Consider the following 16,458-nt stretch of genomic DNA (forward strand, 5'->3'; position numbering starts at 1 on the left):
TGTTGGGAGTTTTTAAATTATGTTTTCAATCTCTTCTTTTGTCATGGGCTTATTTGGTTGTTCGACCTCTGTTTATATTAGTTTAGGTAGGTAGTGTGTTTCTAGAAATTCACCCATTTGTTTTAGGTTTTCAGATTTGTTAGAGTACAATTTTTCATAGTAATCTGATATGATTCTTTTAATTTCAGTTGGGTCTGTTGTGATATTGCCCGTCGTATTTCCTATTTGGGTTATTTGCTTCTTCTCCTGTTTTTGTTTTGTCAGTTTGGCTGATGTTTTATCAATTTCATTAATTTTTTCAAAAAACCAGCTTTTGGTCTTCTTAATCCCTTCAATTGATTTTCTATTCTCTATTTCATTTAATTCTGCTATAATTTTTATTATTTGCTTTCTTCTGGTGCCTGAGGGCTTCTTTTGTTGCTCTCTTTCTATTTGTTCAAGTTGTAGGGATAATTCTTGTTTTTGGCCCTTTCTCCTTTTTGGATGTGTGCATTTATTGATATAAATTGATCTCAGAGCACTGCTTTAGCTGTGTCCCAAAGGTTCTGATATGAAGTGTTTTCGTTCTCATTGGATTCCATGAATTTGTTTATCCCATCCTTAATTTATTCTCTAACCCAGTTGTTTTTGAGCAGCGTATTCTTCAACTTCCATGTGTTTGATTTCTTTTCCCTGCTTTTTCTGTTACTAGTTTCTACTTGTATGGGCTTATGGTCAGAGAAGGTGCTTTGTAATATTTCAGTGTTTTGGATTCTGTTAAGGCTTGCTTTATGACCTAATCTGTGGCCTATGTGTGCTAGAAAAGAACGTATACTTGGCTACTGTTGGGTGGAGTGTTATGTGTATGTCTATGAGGTCACATTAATTGATTGTGGCATTTAGATCTTCTGTGTCTTTATTAGGAAACCCTGGTGGCATAGTGATTAAGCGCTACGGCTGCTAACCAAGAGGTCGGCAGTTCAGATCTGCGAGGCGCTCCTTGGAAACTCTATGGGGCAGTTCTGCTCTGTCCTATAGGGTTGCTATGAGTTGGAATCGACTCAACGGCAGTTGGTTTTTAGTTTGGTGTCTTTATTAAGTTTCTTTCTGGATGTTCTGTCCTTCAAAAGTAGTGTGTTAAGTCTCCTACTTTTACTGTGGAGCTGTCTGTTTCACTTTTCAATTCTGTTAGAATTTGTTTTATGTATCTTGCAGCCCTGTCATTGGGTGCATAAGTATTTAATATGGTTATATCCTCCTGGTATATTGTCCCTTTAAATCAGTATATAGTATCCTTATCCTTTGTGGTGGATTTAACTTTAAAGTCTATTTTGTCAGAAATTAATATTGCGACTCCTGCTCTCATTTGATTGCTGTTTCTGTGATTTTTTTTTTTCCATCCTTTGAATTTTAGTTTGTGTCTTTAAGTCTAAGGTGTGTCTCTTGTAGGTAGCATATAGACGGATCGTGTTTTTTTTTAATCTGTTCAGCCACTCTCTGTCTCTTTATTGGTGCATTTAGTCCATTTACATTCAGTGTAATTATGGGTAGGTACGAGTTTAGTGCTGTCATTTTGATGTTTTTTTGTGTGTGTTGTTGACAGTTTCTTTTTGCCACTGAATTTTTTGTGCTGAGTATATATTGTCTTTTCCTCCTACTCGTTGTTGGTTTTGTTTTTGCTGAGTATTTTTTTCTTGTATTTTATTTCGATGAGTAAGATGGTTAGTCTCCTTTGTGTTTACCTTAAGAATTTACCCCTATTTTTCTAAGTTTAAACCTAACTTTTATTTCTTTATATCACCTTGACTTCTCCATGTGAAAGATCTGTGACTACATTTCTTAGTCCGTCTTTATTGTTTTAATGTTGTCTTCTTTTACATAACGACATCACTGTATCCCTGATTTGAGTGTTTGTATAATTTTGATTTATTTTTGTGATTTCCCTGTGTGGGCTGACATCTCGTTGCTCTGTCCTGTGTTCTGGTCTTGGGTTGACACCTGATATTATTGATTTTCTAACCAGTGAACTCCCTTTAGTGTTTCTTGTAGTTTTGGTTTGCTTTTTATGAATTCCCTAAACTTCTCTGTATCTGGAAATGTCTTAATTTCACCTTCATATATGAGAGACAGTTTTGCTGGATACATGATTCTTGGCTGGCAGTTTTTTTCCTTCAGTGTTTTATTTAAGGCATCCCATTGCCATCTTGCCTGCATGGTTTCTGCTGAGTAGTCTGAGTTTATTCTTATTGACTCCCTTCTGTAGATGACTTTTCGTTTATCCCTAGCTGCTCTTAAAATTCTCTCTTTGTCTTTGGTTTTGGCAAGTTTGATTATGATATGTCTTGGTGACTTTCTTTTGGCATCTACCTTGTATGGAGTTTGATGAGCATCTTGGATAGATATCTTCTCATCTTTTATGATATCAGGGAAGTTTTCTGCCAACAAATCTTCAGCAATTCTCTCTGTATTTTCTGTTATCCCTCCCTGTTTTGGTACTCCAATCACTCGTAGGTTGTTTCTCTTGATAGAGTCCCACATGATTCTTAGGGTTTCTTCATTTTTTTTTTAATGCTTTTACCTGAGTTTTTTCCAAATATGTTGGTGCCAAGTGTTTTATCTTTAATCTCGCTAATTCTGCCTTTCACTTTCTCAGTTCTGCTCCTCTGACTTTCTGTTGAGTTGTCTAATTCTGTAATTTTATTGTTAATCTGAATTTCTGATTGCTGTCCCTCTATGGGGAAACCCTGGTGGTGTAGTGGTTAAGTGCTATGGCCGCTAACCAAAGGTTTGGCAGTTGGAATCTGCCAGGTGCTCCTTGGAAGCTCTACTGTGTTCTATAGGGTCGCTATGAGTTGGAATCGACTCGGCAGCGCTGGGTTTTTTGGTCTCTCTATGGATTCTTCAGCATGTTAAATTTTTTCGTTATGTTCTTGAATAACCTTTTAAATTTCTTCAGCTGCTTTATCTGTGTGTTCCTAGGCTTGTCCTGCATTTTGCCTGATCTTGTTCCTGATGTCTTGAGGGTTCTGTATATTAATCTTTTGTATTGTGCATCTGGTAATTCCCGGAAGACACCTTCATCCGGAAGATTCCTTGAATGTTTGTTTTGAGAGCTTGTTGAAGCAATCGTGGTCTTATTCTTTATGTGATTTGATGTTGACTGTTGTCTCCGAGCCATCTATAAGTTATTTTATTAATTTATTTTATGTTTGCTTGCTGTATCCGAGCTTCGGGATTTGTTTTGTTTTGATATGCCCAGATAGCCTGCTTGAGCGAGCCAGCTTGATTATTTTCGCCTTTGAAGCTCTAACATCCTGTCACCAGATGGCTAGAGCTGTTACCAAGTATATGAGTGTAGGAGTCCATTCACTTACCTTGTATGGATTCAGCTCAGGTGTCCAGGTAGTTGGTCATCAAATGTGTGGTACAGGCTCTTTCCTACAGTCTTAGAGGGGCGGGGGTGATTGGTGTAGGTACTGGTATCTGGTTGTAGCAGGGAGTCACACTCTGAACAAGGCAGGGGGGTGAGAACTGTCCCCTGAGCGTTTGTGAGGAAAACGCGTCCCTGTGCCCTAGAATGCACAAGTGGGTGGGTTCTGCAGCCGGACCATGGGCACCCAGTGCTTTTGGTTGTAAGGACTGGGAGGTACCACGTATCCTTGGACCACTGTTGCAGGAGGCTTGGTGACAAGGGTGGTGCCACCATTCCTTAGGACCCTGATGTGGGTAGGTAAGGACCCTGTTTAATAGGCATAAGTGGTGTCAAACATCAATAACCCAACTCTTCACTGCACAGCTGAAACAGTTGCAGTCTCCCACCAAGGGCCTGTTCTTTTGAAATTGGCTTGCAGAGGCCCATGCAGGGGTGAAAGTTATTGAAAGCCCATGGAGCCTTTGTGCCTGGACAGGAGCAATTTCTGTCCTGATCTTCCCAGCTTAGTGGAGCTGGCAGATTATCTTTGTCCCCAGTTGTTAATTTATTCCTTTTGCAAGGTGGGAGAATGGCTCAGCGAATGCAGCAGGACCTATCTCAGGCCCAGGGAAATCGATAGCCACTGAAGCCGGCTTGGGGGCTGAGGGTGCAGTAAAATAAACAACAGTACTTAGCTTTTGCCAAGAGCGCTGTTCTTCTCTGGTTCTGGAGGTGTGAGTAGGCTGTGGGGCTCGTTGTCTCTCCCTGAGGAAACCATATCTGGAATGCTACCGCCAGCCCTGCATGGCTGCTCCAGGGGATCATGCCTAAGGGTTCTCGCCAAGTCAAGTCTGGTACTTGGCCATATCTGAATGGTCTGTCCCTCCGCCTGCCGCTTAGTCCATTTTCTAACTTTGCCTTTGATGTTCAGGACTCCTAGCTTGTCGTATGAATAATTGTTTCACTTGTTTTTTCGGGTCTTTTGTGTAAGTGGGATCACTGGAAGCGTCTGACTACTCCGCCATCTTGGCCCTGGCTCAGTCCTAAATTATCTTCTTGCCTCCGTTCTCCATACTGTCTTCCATACTGCCTCTAGGATGGTTTTTCTATAATCTATTAAGGTACATCCCTTATTTCAAACCCTTCAGTGCCTCCTTCCAGAGTTCTACTGTAGTTTTTAATCTGTTTTGCATCATAGAGTAGTTTGAGAATCTGATGAAAGAAATGGAGTGACTTTCCAGAAAAATGCTCACGTCCACAGAATTTGCATATAGTTTAGGGGGTTCATAAATGCCCATTCATTGACATAGTTAAAATAATTCCTGGCTTCTGGGGTAAAATCCAAACTTCCTAGCATGCCATGGTGTACAAGACACAGCAAAGCCCCTGTATATCTTATGATCTAGACATGCTAAACTCCTTAGTTTTTGTATTGCTTCATGCTGTTTTCAAAAGGCTTCTTTCTGTACCTGTTCCTAGTTTTCTTTATGTCTAACAGTCATCCCCATCCCATACTCTACTGGTGCAATTAGTGGACACCTCCTGTTCCAACACTGGGTCAGGTTTTACTTTATAAAGCCTTTCCTGATCTCCACTTCCTTTTTCCCTTCCACCAGAGAGACTTGCCTGCTTCCCCTGGGAAATTTAGTCTGCAGCTCTGTGGCCATGGCCCTAGCTAAAATTTAGAAGGTTTTGTTGCGAAAGGAAATAAGAAAACATATACTGTGAGGGGCTCAGGGAGAGGTTGGGGAGTAAAGTAGTGTATTCCCTACTTAGGTGAAAACAGAGTAGCTAGAAGGAAACTTCTTGTTGGTGTCTTGGAGTAGATTCCAACTCATAGTGACCCTATGTGACAGAGCAGCACTGCCCCATAGTGTTTTCTTGGCTGTAACCTTTACAGAAGCAGATTGCCAGTCTTTCTCACGTGGAGCCCCTGGGTGGGTTCAAACTGCCAGCCTTTCCATTAGCAGCTGAATACTTAACTGTTGGGCCACCAGGGCTTCTTAGAAACGGAAAGAGAAATTTCCTTTTGATCTGAAATCTGAGTAAATTCCCAGTCATAAGTAAATGAAACTTAAATTTTTTATGATTACTGTGTAGAAAAACCTGAGAAACATTTATTTTGTTATGGGAAAATGTACTAGTATCTAATCAACTTTAAACTGAAAAAATGTATTTTATGTTTTTAGGTTTTATACACCTGTAAGTAGACCTCTTTGGAGTTCTGCCAGCCAACTCAATGGCGTCCTCTACTGCTGTGCCTCTAGGATTTCACTATGAAACAAAGTATGTTGTTCTCAGCTACTTGGGACTCTTCTCTCAGGAGAAGCTGCGGGAGCAGCATCTTTCCTCATCCCAAGGTATTGTCTTTGGCTTATGGTTTGGTTATAATGGTGATATTAAATAGCAATGAGGGCTTTATATATAAAAATATATTTTAATTTATATCTAAATAATTTATATGTGTTTATAAAATCAAATAATACTAAGAGGCTTATAAAGAAAATAACACTTTAGCTTTTCCCACACTCCAGTTCCAGAACCCAGAAGCAACTATTTTAATGCTTTCTAAGAGCTTGATACTTCAAATGATTGGTATTGGTACAGGTAAAAATGTATTATATACATATAAATAAATAGAAATCTGTATGTTTTTAGAGTTTTCACGTCGAACAAGACATGGCTTAGAATTGCATCGTTATTTTTTTATTTGAACATTTTTTATATGTGTAATTCAGTGACATTAATTACATTCATAGTGTTGTACAACCGTCACCACTACTCGGTTCCAAAATTTTCCATCACCCTTAACATAAGCTCAATGCCCTTGAGTAGTGACTGCCTCTTTCCCTTTCCTTGGTAACCACTAATAAACTTTGCTTTCTATACATTGACATATTTTAGATATTTCATATACGTGAGATAGTACAATATTTGTCTCTTTGTGACTGACTTATTTCACTCAGTGTAATGTTGTTAAGGTTCATCATGTTGTAGCACGTATCAGGACTTCATTTCTCTTTGTGGCCGAGTAATAGTCCGTTGTGTGTGTGTAGCACATTTTGTGTACACAGTCCTCTGTCGAGGGGCATTTAAATTTTTTCACCTTTTGGGTAGTCTGAATAGTGCTTCAGTGAACATTGGTGTACATATATCTGTTTGAGTTCCTGCTTACAGTTCTTTTGAAATTCTGGATTATGTGCTAGATAATTCTGTGGAATTTTTGTGTGCTGGTCTTCTATACTCAACACAACCTCCAAACTGTTTTCCACAGTGGCTGTACCATTTTTCATTCCACTGGTATCCTTGCTAATACCTATTGTTCTCCTTTTTCTTTTTTTTTTAAATCATAGCCATAGCCATGTTAGTGAGGATAAAGTGATATCTCCTTGTGGTTTTAATTTGCATTTCCCTAATGCTAATGACATTGATCCTCTCCTGGCCATTTGTATTTCTTCCTTGGCGAATGTTCACTTAAGTCCTTTGCCCAGTTTTTGATTGGGTTATTTGTCTTTTTGTTGTTAAGTTGTAGAAGCTCTTCATATATTCGGGATATTAAACCTTTATCATATGTAGTTATCACAGTTTTTTTTTCCCAATCTGTAGGCTGTCTCTTCACTTTGTTGATAAAGCCCTTTGGTGAACAGAAGTTTTTAATTTTGATAAAGTCTTATTTATCTTATTTTGTCTTTCATTGCTTGTGCTTTTGGTATCATATCTAAGAATCCATTGCTAAATACTAAGTCTTGAAGCATTACCCATATGTTTTCTTCTAAGAGTTTTATGGTTTTAATTCTTACATTTAGGTCCTTGGTCAGTTTTGAGTTAGTTTTCGTATATGGTGTGAGGTATACATCCAGCTTCATTTTTTTGTATGTGGAAACCCAGTTGTCGCAGCACCATTTATTTAAAGAGACTATTCATTCCTCATTGGATAGACTTAGTACTCTTGTTGAAATCAATTGACAATAGATGTGTGTTTATTTCTGGACTCTCAATTCTATTCCATTGGTTTGTATGTCTGTTGTTGTACCAGTATCAAACTGTTTTGATTACTGTAGCTTCATAGTATGCTTAGCTTTATAGTATGTTCTGAGATTGGGGAGTGTGAGTCCTTCTACTTTGTTCTTTTTCAAGTTTGCTTTGGCTATTCAGGGTCCCTTGCACTTCCACATAAATTTGAGGATTGAGTTTTTCATTTCTGCAAAGAAGGCTGGGATTGCATTGAATGTATAGATTGCTTTGGGTAGTGTTGACATCTCAACAATATTAAATCTTCCAGTCCATGAACACAAAATTTCCTTCCATTTATTTAGGTCTTCTTTAATTAATTTCAGTAATGATTTCTAGTTTTCATTGTGTAAGTTTTTCACTTCCTTGGTTAAATTTAGAACCCTGGTGGCACAGTGATTTAAAGCACTGGGCTGCTAACTGAAAGGTCTGCAGTTCGAACCCACCAGCAGCTCCGTAGGAGAAAGATGTGGCAGTCTGCTTCCGTGAAGAGTTACAGCCTGGGAAACCCTATACGGCAGTTTTGCTCTGTCCTATAGGGTTGCTCTGAGTCTGAACTGACTTGATGGCAATGGATTTGGTTTTGGTTGATTAAATTTAGGAGTCTCTGGGTGGTACAAACAGTTAAGCACTTAACTGTTAAACGAAAGGCTTGGCAGTATGCTTCTGAAAGGTCACAGGCATGAAAACCTTATGAACAGCAGTTCTACTCTGCAATACATGGGTTCACCATGAATTGGAATAGACTCGATGGTAACTGGTTCTCTGGTCAAGGTTAAATTTATTACTGTGTATTTTATTCATTTAGATGATGTCGTAAATGCAATTGTTTTCTCAGTTTCCCTTTCAGAATGCTCATTGCTGATGTATAGAAACCCAGCACACAAAAATCAGTCAGGTTTCTGTATATCAGCTGTGAGCATTCTGAAAAGAATTATATAATTGTATGAAAATTTATAATAGAATTAAGTTTCTTAAATTGGCTTTATTTCAGGGATATTAGATTTACACAGTTAATTCATATGTCTGATAGACTTAGAGAGTTTTTAGCTTTAGGGATTATTTTATTCTTTTTATTGTGAAGTTATATATGTCCTTTAAAAAATAATTTGCCAGACCAAGCTTAAAACAGTTATTGGAATCTGAAGTAGTCTTCTTCATAAGATATTAAGATGTAACTTCATCTCCTTAATTTTTGTTTTTAATTTTTATTGTGCTTTAAGTGAAAGTTTACAAACCAAGTCAGCCTCTCATACAAAAGCTTATATACACCTTGCTATATAAAAAAAAAAAAAAATTTTTTTTTTTTTATATACTCCTAGTTCCTCTCCCCGTAATGAGACAGCACACTTCTTCCCCCCACTCTCTATTTTCATGTCCATTTGGCCAGCTTCTACCCCACTTTGCCCTCTCATCTCTTCTCCAGACAGTAGCTGCCCACATAGTTTCATGTATCTACTACTTGATCCAAGGAGCTCACTCTTCACCAGTATCATTTTCTGTCCCATAGTCTAGTCCAATCCCTTTGTGAGGAGTTGGCTTTGGGAATGGTTCCTGTCTTCAGCTGACAGATGGTCTGAGGACCATGACCTCTGGGGTCCTTCTAGTCTCGGTTGGACCATTAAGTCTGATCTTTTTGCAGGAATTTGGGGTCTGCATCCCACTTGTCTCCTGCTTCCTCAGGGGTTTTCTGTTGTGTTCCCTGTCACGGCAGTCATTAGTTGTAGCCGGGCACCGTCTAGTTCTTCTGGTCTCAGGCTGATGTAGTCTCTGGTTTATGTGGCCCTTTCTGCCTCTTGGGCTCATAATTACCTTGTGTCTTTGGTGTTCTTCATTCTCCTCTGGTCCAGGTGGGTTGAGACCAATTGATGCATCTTAGATGGCCGCTTGCTAGCATTTAAGACCCCAGACGCCACTCTCCAAAGAGGATGCAGAATGTTTTCTTAGTAAATTTTATTATGCCAATTACTTAAATATTCCCTGAGACCATGGTTCCCAAACCCCCACCCCTGTTACGCTGGTCTTCGAGGTGTTCAGTTTATTCAGGAAACTTCTTTGCTTTTGGTTTAGTCCAGCTGTGCTGACCTCTCCTGTATCGTGTATTGTCTTTCTCTTCATCTAAAATAGTTCTTATTTACTATCTAATTAGTGAAAATCCCTCCTAGCTTTCATAACCATGAAAGAATATTTTCTTCTCTGTTTAAACTATTGTTCGAGTTCTTATAATAGTGGTCTCATACAATATTTGTCCTTTCTCAGCTGCCTAATTTCACTCAGCATAATGCCTTCCAGATTCCACCATGTTATGAAATGTTCCATGGATTCGTCATTGTCTTTATCGATGCATAGTATTCCATTGTGTGAATATGCCATAATTTATTTATCCATTCATCCGTTGCTGGGCACCTTGGTTGCTTCCATCTTTTTGCTGTTAGAGACAGTGCTGCAGTGAACATGGGTGTGCATATATCTGTTCGTGTAAAGGCTCTTATTACTCTAGGATATATTCCAAGGAGTGGGATTGCTGGATTGTATGGTAGTTGTATTTCTAGCTTTTTAAGGAAGAGCCAAATCTATTTTCAAAGTGGTTGTACTATTTTACATTCCCACCAGCAATGTATAAGTGTCCCAGTATCTCTAAAACCTCTCCAACATTTATTATTTTGTGTTTTTTAGATTAATGCCAGCCTTGTTGGAGTGAGATGGAATCTCATTGTAGTTTTGATTTGCATCTCTCTAATGGCTAATGGGTCGGAATCGACTGGACTGCACTGGGGTTTTTTTTTTTTTGTTTTGTTTTAATGGCTAATGATGGTGAACATTATCTCATGTATCTGTTAGCTACCTGAGTATCTTCTTTAGTGAAGTGCCTCTTCATGTCCTTTGCCCATTTTTTAATTGGGTTGTCTTTTTGTAATTGAGTTTTTGCAGTATCATGTAGATTTTAGAGATCAGACGCTGATCGGAAATGTCATAGCTAAAAATTTTTTCCCAGTCTGTAGGTAATCTTTTTACTCTTTTGGTGAACTCTTTGGATGAGCGTAGCTGTTTGATTTTTAGGAGGTCCCAGTTATGTAGTTCCTCTTCTGCATTGTTAGTAATGTTTTGTGTGCTGTTTATGCCATGTATTAGGGCTCCTACCAGTGTCCCTATTTTTTCTTCCATGATCTTTATTGTTTTAGATTTTATATTTAGGTCTTTGATCCATTTTGAGTTAGTTTTTGTGCATGGTGTGAGGTATGGGTCTTGTTTCATTTTTTTGCGGATGGATGTACAGTTATGCCAGCGCCATTTATTAAAGAGAATGTCTTTTCCCATTTAACTGACTTTGGGCCTTTGTCAAATATCAGCTGCTCATATGTGGTTGGATTTATGTCTGGATTCTCAATTGAGTTCCATTGGCCTATGTATCTGTTGTTGAACCAGTTAACAGGCTGTTTTGACTCCTGTGGTACTGTAATAGGTTCTAAAGTCAGGTAGAGTGAGGCCTCCCACTTTGTTCTTCTTTTTTAGTAATGGTTTGCTTATTTGGGGCCTCTTTCCCTTCACCATGAAGTTGGTGATTTGTTTCTCCATCTCATTAAAAAATGTCATTGGAATTTGGATTGGAATTGTGTTGTATCTATAGATGGCTTTTGGTAGAATAGACATTTTTACATCCATGGGCAAGGTATGTTTTTCCTCTTACGTAGGTCTCTTTTGGTTTCTTGCAGTAGTGTCTTGTGGTTTGCTTTGTATAGGTATTTTATGTCTCTGGTAAGATGTATTCCTAAATATTTTATCTTCTTGGGGGCTACTGTAAATGGTATTGATTTAGTGATTTCCTCTTAAATGTTCTCTTTGTTGGTGTAGGGGAATCCAACTGATTTTTGTATGTTTATCTTGTATCCTGATATTTTGCTGAACTCTTCTATTAGTTTCAATAGTTTTCTTGAGGAATCTTTAGGGTTTTCTGTGTATAAGATCATGTCATCTGCAAATAGAGATACTTCTTCCTTACCAACCTGGATGTCGTTTATTTCTTTATCTAGCCCAATTGTCCTGGCTAGGACCTCCAGCACAGTGTTGAATAAGAGTGGTGATAAAGAGCATCCTTGCCTGGTTCCCGATCTCAAGGGGAATACTTTTAGACTCTCTCCATTTAGGCTGATGTTGGCTGTTGGCTTTGTATAAACGCCTTTTACTATGTTGAGGAATTTTCCTTCTATTCCTATTTTGCTGAGAGTTTTTATGATGAATGGGTGTTGAGCTTTGTCAAATGCCTTTTCTGCATCAGTTGATAAGATCATGTGGTTCTTGTCTTTTGCTTTACTTATATGATGGATTCCAGTAATTGTTTTTCTAATGTTGAACCATCCCTGCAGACCTGGTATGAATCCCATTTGGTCATGGTGAATTATTTTTTTGATATGTTGTTGAATTATATTGGCTAGAATTTTGTTGAGGATTTTTGCGTCTCAGTTCATGAGGGATATAGGTCTGTAATTTGCTTTTTTTTTGTGGTGTCTTTACCTGGTTTTGGTATCAGGGGTATGCTGGCTTCATAGAATGAGTTTGGGAGTTTTCAGTCCTTCTCTATGCTTTGAAATACCTTTAGTAGTAGTGGTGTTAACTGTTCTCTGAATGTTTGATAGAACTCTGCAGTGAAGCCACCAGGGCCAGGGCTTTTTTTTTTGTTGGGAGTTTTTAAATTACCTTTTCAATCTCTTCTTTCGTTATGGGTTTATTTTGTTGTTCTCCCTCTGTTTTGTGTTGGTTTAGGTAGGTAGTGTGTTTCTAGGAATTCATCCATTCTTCTAGGTTTTCGAATTTGTTAAGAGTATAATTTTTCATAGTAATCTGATATGATTCTTTTAATTTCGGTTGGGTCTGTTGTAATATCGCCCATCTCATTTCTTACTTGGATTGCTTCCTCTCCTGTTTCCCTTTTGTCAGTTTGGTCATTGGTTTATCAGTTTTGTTAATTTTTTCAAAGAGCCAGCTTTTGGTCTTGTTAATTCTTCCAGTTGTTTTTCTGTTTCTATTTCATTTAATTCTGCTTTAATTTTATTATTTGCTTTCTTCTGGTGCCTGAGGGTTTCTTTTGTTGCTCTCTATTTGTTCGCATTGTTTGATTTTGGCCCTTTCTTCTTTTTATATGTGTGATTTATTGATATAAATTGACCTCTGAGCACTGCTTTTGCTGTGTCCCAAAGGTTCTGATATTAAGTGTTTTCATTCTCAATGGATTCTATGAATTTATTCCATCCTTGATGTCTTCTGTAACCCAATCTTTTTTGAGCAGCTTATTGTTCAGTTTCCAAGTGTTTGATTTCTTTTCCCTCCTTTTTCTGTTACGGATTTCTAGTCTTACGACCTTTTGGTCAGAGAAGATGCTTTTTAATATTTCAGTGTTTTGAATTCTGCTAAGGCTTGCTTTATGACCTAATATGTGGTCTATTCTGGAGAATGTTCCATGTGCATTGGAAAAGAAAGCATACTTGGCTGCTGTTGGGTGGAGCGTTCTATATATGTCTATGAGGTCACCTTCGTTGGTTGTGGCATTTAGATCTTCTGTGTCCTTAGTAAGCTTCTTTCTGGATGTTCTGTCCTTCGCCAAAAGTAGTGTATTGAAGTCTCCTACTATAATTTTGGTGCTGTCTGTCTCACTTTTCAGTGCTATTAGAGTTTGTTTTATGTATCTTGCAGCCCTGTCATTGGATGCATAAATATTTAATATGGTTATATTCTCCTGGTATATTGTCCCTTTTATCATTATATAGTGTCTTTCCTTATCCTTTGTGGTAGTTTTAACTTTGAAGTCTGTTTTGGCAGAAATTAATATTTGCCACTCCTGCTCTTTTTTGATTGTTGTTTGCTTGATATATTTTTTCCCATCCTTTGAGCTTTAGTTTGTGTCTCTAAGTCTAAGGTGTGTCTCTTGTAAGCAGCATATAGAAGGATCATGTTTTTAATTTACCCTGTCACTGTCTATCTCTTTGTTAGTGCATTTAGTCTATTTACATTCAGCGTATTTATGGATAGGTATGAGTTTAGTGCTGTCATTTTGATGTCTTTTTTTGTGTGTTGTTGACAATTTCTTTTTCCTACTTAACTTTTTGTGCTGAGTAGCTAATGTTTATATATTGTCTTTTCCTCTTATTTGTTGTAGTTGATTTTGTTTCTGCTGAGTCTTTATTTTTTTCTCGTATTTTATTTTGATGAGCAGGATTGTTAGTCTCCTTTGTGGTTTCCTTAATATTTACCCCTATTTTTCTAAGTTTAAACATAACTTTGATTTCTTTATATCACCTTGTCTTTCTTTCCATATGAAAGATCTATGATTACATTTTTTAGTCTGTCTTTATTGTTTTAATGTTGTCTTCTTTTATATAATGATATTGCTGTTTCCCTGTTTTGAGCATTTTTTTAATCTTGATTTATTTTTGTGATTTCCCTATCTGAGTTGAGATTTGATTGCTCTGTCCAGTGTTCTAGTCCTAGGTTGATATATTATTGATTTTCTAACCTGAGAACTGCCTTTAGTATTTCTCGTAGTTTTGGTTTGGTTTTTATGAATTCCCTAAACTTCTTTTTATCTGAAAGTGTCCTAATTTCACCTTCATATTTGAAAGACAGTTTTGCTGGATATATGATTCCTGGCTGGCAGTTTTTTTCCATCAGTGCTTTATATAAGTCATCCCACTGTCTTCTTGGCTGCATGGTTTCTGCTTGAATAGCCTGAGCTTATTCTTATTGACTCTCCTCTGTAGGTGACTTTTTGTTTATCCGTAAGTGCTCTTAAAATTCCCTTCATCTTTTGTTTGGCAAGTTTGATTATAATATGTCTTGGTTACTTTCTTTTAAGATCTACCATATGGGGAGTTTGATGAGCATCTTGGATAGATACCTTCTCATCTTTCATATCAGGGACGTTTTCTGCCAACAAATCTTGAACAATTCTCTCCGTATTTTCTGTTATCCCTCCGGGTTCTGGTACTCCAATCACTCGTAGGTTATTTCTCTTGATAGAGTCCCACATGATTCTTTGGGTTTCTTCACTTTTTTAAATTCTTTTATCTGATTTTTCTTCAAGTATATTGGTGGTAGGTTCTTTATCTTCAGTCTCTCAAATTCTGCGTTTCACTTCCTCAGTTCTGCTCCTCTGACTTTCTGTTGTCTAATTCTGTAATATTACTGTTAATATTTTGAATTTCTGATTGCTGTCTCTCTATGGATTCTTGCAGCTTATTAAATTTTTCTTTGTGTTCTTGAATAACCTTTTTAATTTCTTCAGCTGCTTTATCTGTGTGTTCTTGGCTTGTTCTGCATATTGCCAGATCTCTGTCCTGACGTCTTGAAGAGTTCTGTATATTGATCTTTTGTATTCTTCATGCAGAAATTCCAGGAAGGCACTTTGATCCAGAAGGTCCCTCGATTTCCTGTTTTGAGAGCTTGTTGAAGTGTCTGCTTCTTTATGTGATTTGATATTGACTGTTGTCTCTGAGCCATCTAAAGTTAGTGTATTAGTTTATATTTGCTTGCTGTATCCTAGCTTCTTGCTTTGTTTTGTTTTGGTATGCCCAAATAGGTTGCTTGAGTGAGCTAGCTTGATTATTTTCGCCTTTGAAGCTCTAACGTCCTGTCACTGGGTGACTAGAGGTGTTACCAGGTGTATGAGCCTAGAGGTCCATTCACTTTTTTTTGTATGGATTCAGCTGAGTCGTCCAGGTAATTGGTCATCAGGTGTGTGGTATAGGCTCTGTCATACAGTCTTAGCATGCAGGGGTGATTAGTGTAGGTACTGGTATCTGGTTGCAGCAGGGGGTCACGCTCTGAACGAGGCAGGGGGTTGACAACCATCCCCCAAGTGTGAGGAAAGTCCATCCCTGTTCCCTAGAGCACACAAATGGGTGGGTTCTGCAGACAGATCTTGGGCATCCAGTGCTTTTGGTTGTAAGGACTGGGAGGTACCAGTTATCCTTGGACCCCAGTTGCAGGTGGCTGGGTGACCAGAGTGGAGCCACCAGTCCTTAGGCCCCTGATATGGGTAGGTGAGGTCCCTGTTTAATAGGCAAAGTGGTGTCAAACATCAAACACTCACCTCTGCACTGCACAGCTGATACAGTTGCAGTCTGCCACCACGGGCCTGTTCTCCTGAAATAGTCCTGCACAGGTCCATTCAGGGGGAAAGGTAATCAAAGCCCACATACTGTTTATGCGTGGACAGGAGCCGCTTCTGTCCTGAGCTCTCCAGGTTAGTACAGCTGGCAGATTATCTTTTTCCCAATTGTGAATTTATTCCTTTTCCAAGGCCAGGAGAATGGCTCAGGTCGCATAACAGGGCTTATCTCAGGCCCCAGGAAATCAACAGCCACTGAAGGCAACTTCGGGGCAGGGGGGCACAGTAAAATATATGCAAATACTTAGTGTTTGCTGAGCGTGCCGTTCTTCTCTGGTTCCAGAGGTGTGAGTAGGCAGTGCATCTGGATGTCTCTCCCTGAGGAGACTGCTGTCGAACCCTAGCACCAGCCCACCGCAACCATTCCCAGGAGTGGTGCCTGAGGGTTCCTGGCGATTTGGGCCCTGCAACTCCTCTCTGCTTCTGAACCGTCTCTCCCTCCCCCTGCCACTCAGTCCATTTTCTAACTTTGCCTTTGATGTTCAGGGCTTCTAGCTTGTCATAAATACAATCTTTTCATTTGTTTTTTGGGTCTTTGTTGTAAGACGGTTAACCGGAAGTGTCTGGCTAATCTGCCATCTTGGCCCCGCCCCCCATCTTTCTTAAATATTTTTATCTGTAAATTTCTACTACAGTCCTGGAGGTAGTTTTTATTTTATTTATTATGTGCTGCCATTCTACCTCAATAAGGGGTAATGTTGAGCATTCAAAAATGGTAGAATCCTTTCTAAAAATTAGATGGGGTGATAGGTATCCTGACAATGGTTATATAAATAGCTGCATGTAACTAGTGGGTATGTTCTGTTTTTGTAAATTAAATATTATCTTAAACACCCTTGGATAGATTGCTATTTAAACAAAATCCATCAAAATAATTTTAAAGATTCATAAAAGA

General features: G+C 38.5%; 1 protein-coding gene across 4 annotated transcripts in view; it reads left to right on the top strand.

Annotated features, from left to right (window-relative positions):
* Window positions 1–16,458, top strand: part of BCL2L13 (BCL2 like 13) — a 95,263-nt gene that overhangs the window by 11,207 nt on the left and 67,598 nt on the right. For all 4 annotated transcript variants that reach the window (XM_064284808.1, XM_010590778.3, XM_064284807.1 and 1 more), the window contains exon 2: window positions 5,581–5,751. In XM_064284808.1, coding sequence (XP_064140878.1) covers window positions 5,631–5,751 — 121 coding nt within the window. In that variant the 5' untranslated portion in view covers window positions 5,581–5,630. The remainder of the gene's footprint in view (window positions 1–5,580; window positions 5,752–16,458) is intronic.

The sequence above is a fragment of the Loxodonta africana genome, chromosome 4, assembly GCF_030014295.1.
Source record: "Loxodonta africana isolate mLoxAfr1 chromosome 4, mLoxAfr1.hap2, whole genome shotgun sequence".
In the NCBI taxonomy this organism is placed as follows: domain Eukaryota; kingdom Metazoa; phylum Chordata; class Mammalia; order Proboscidea; family Elephantidae; genus Loxodonta; species Loxodonta africana.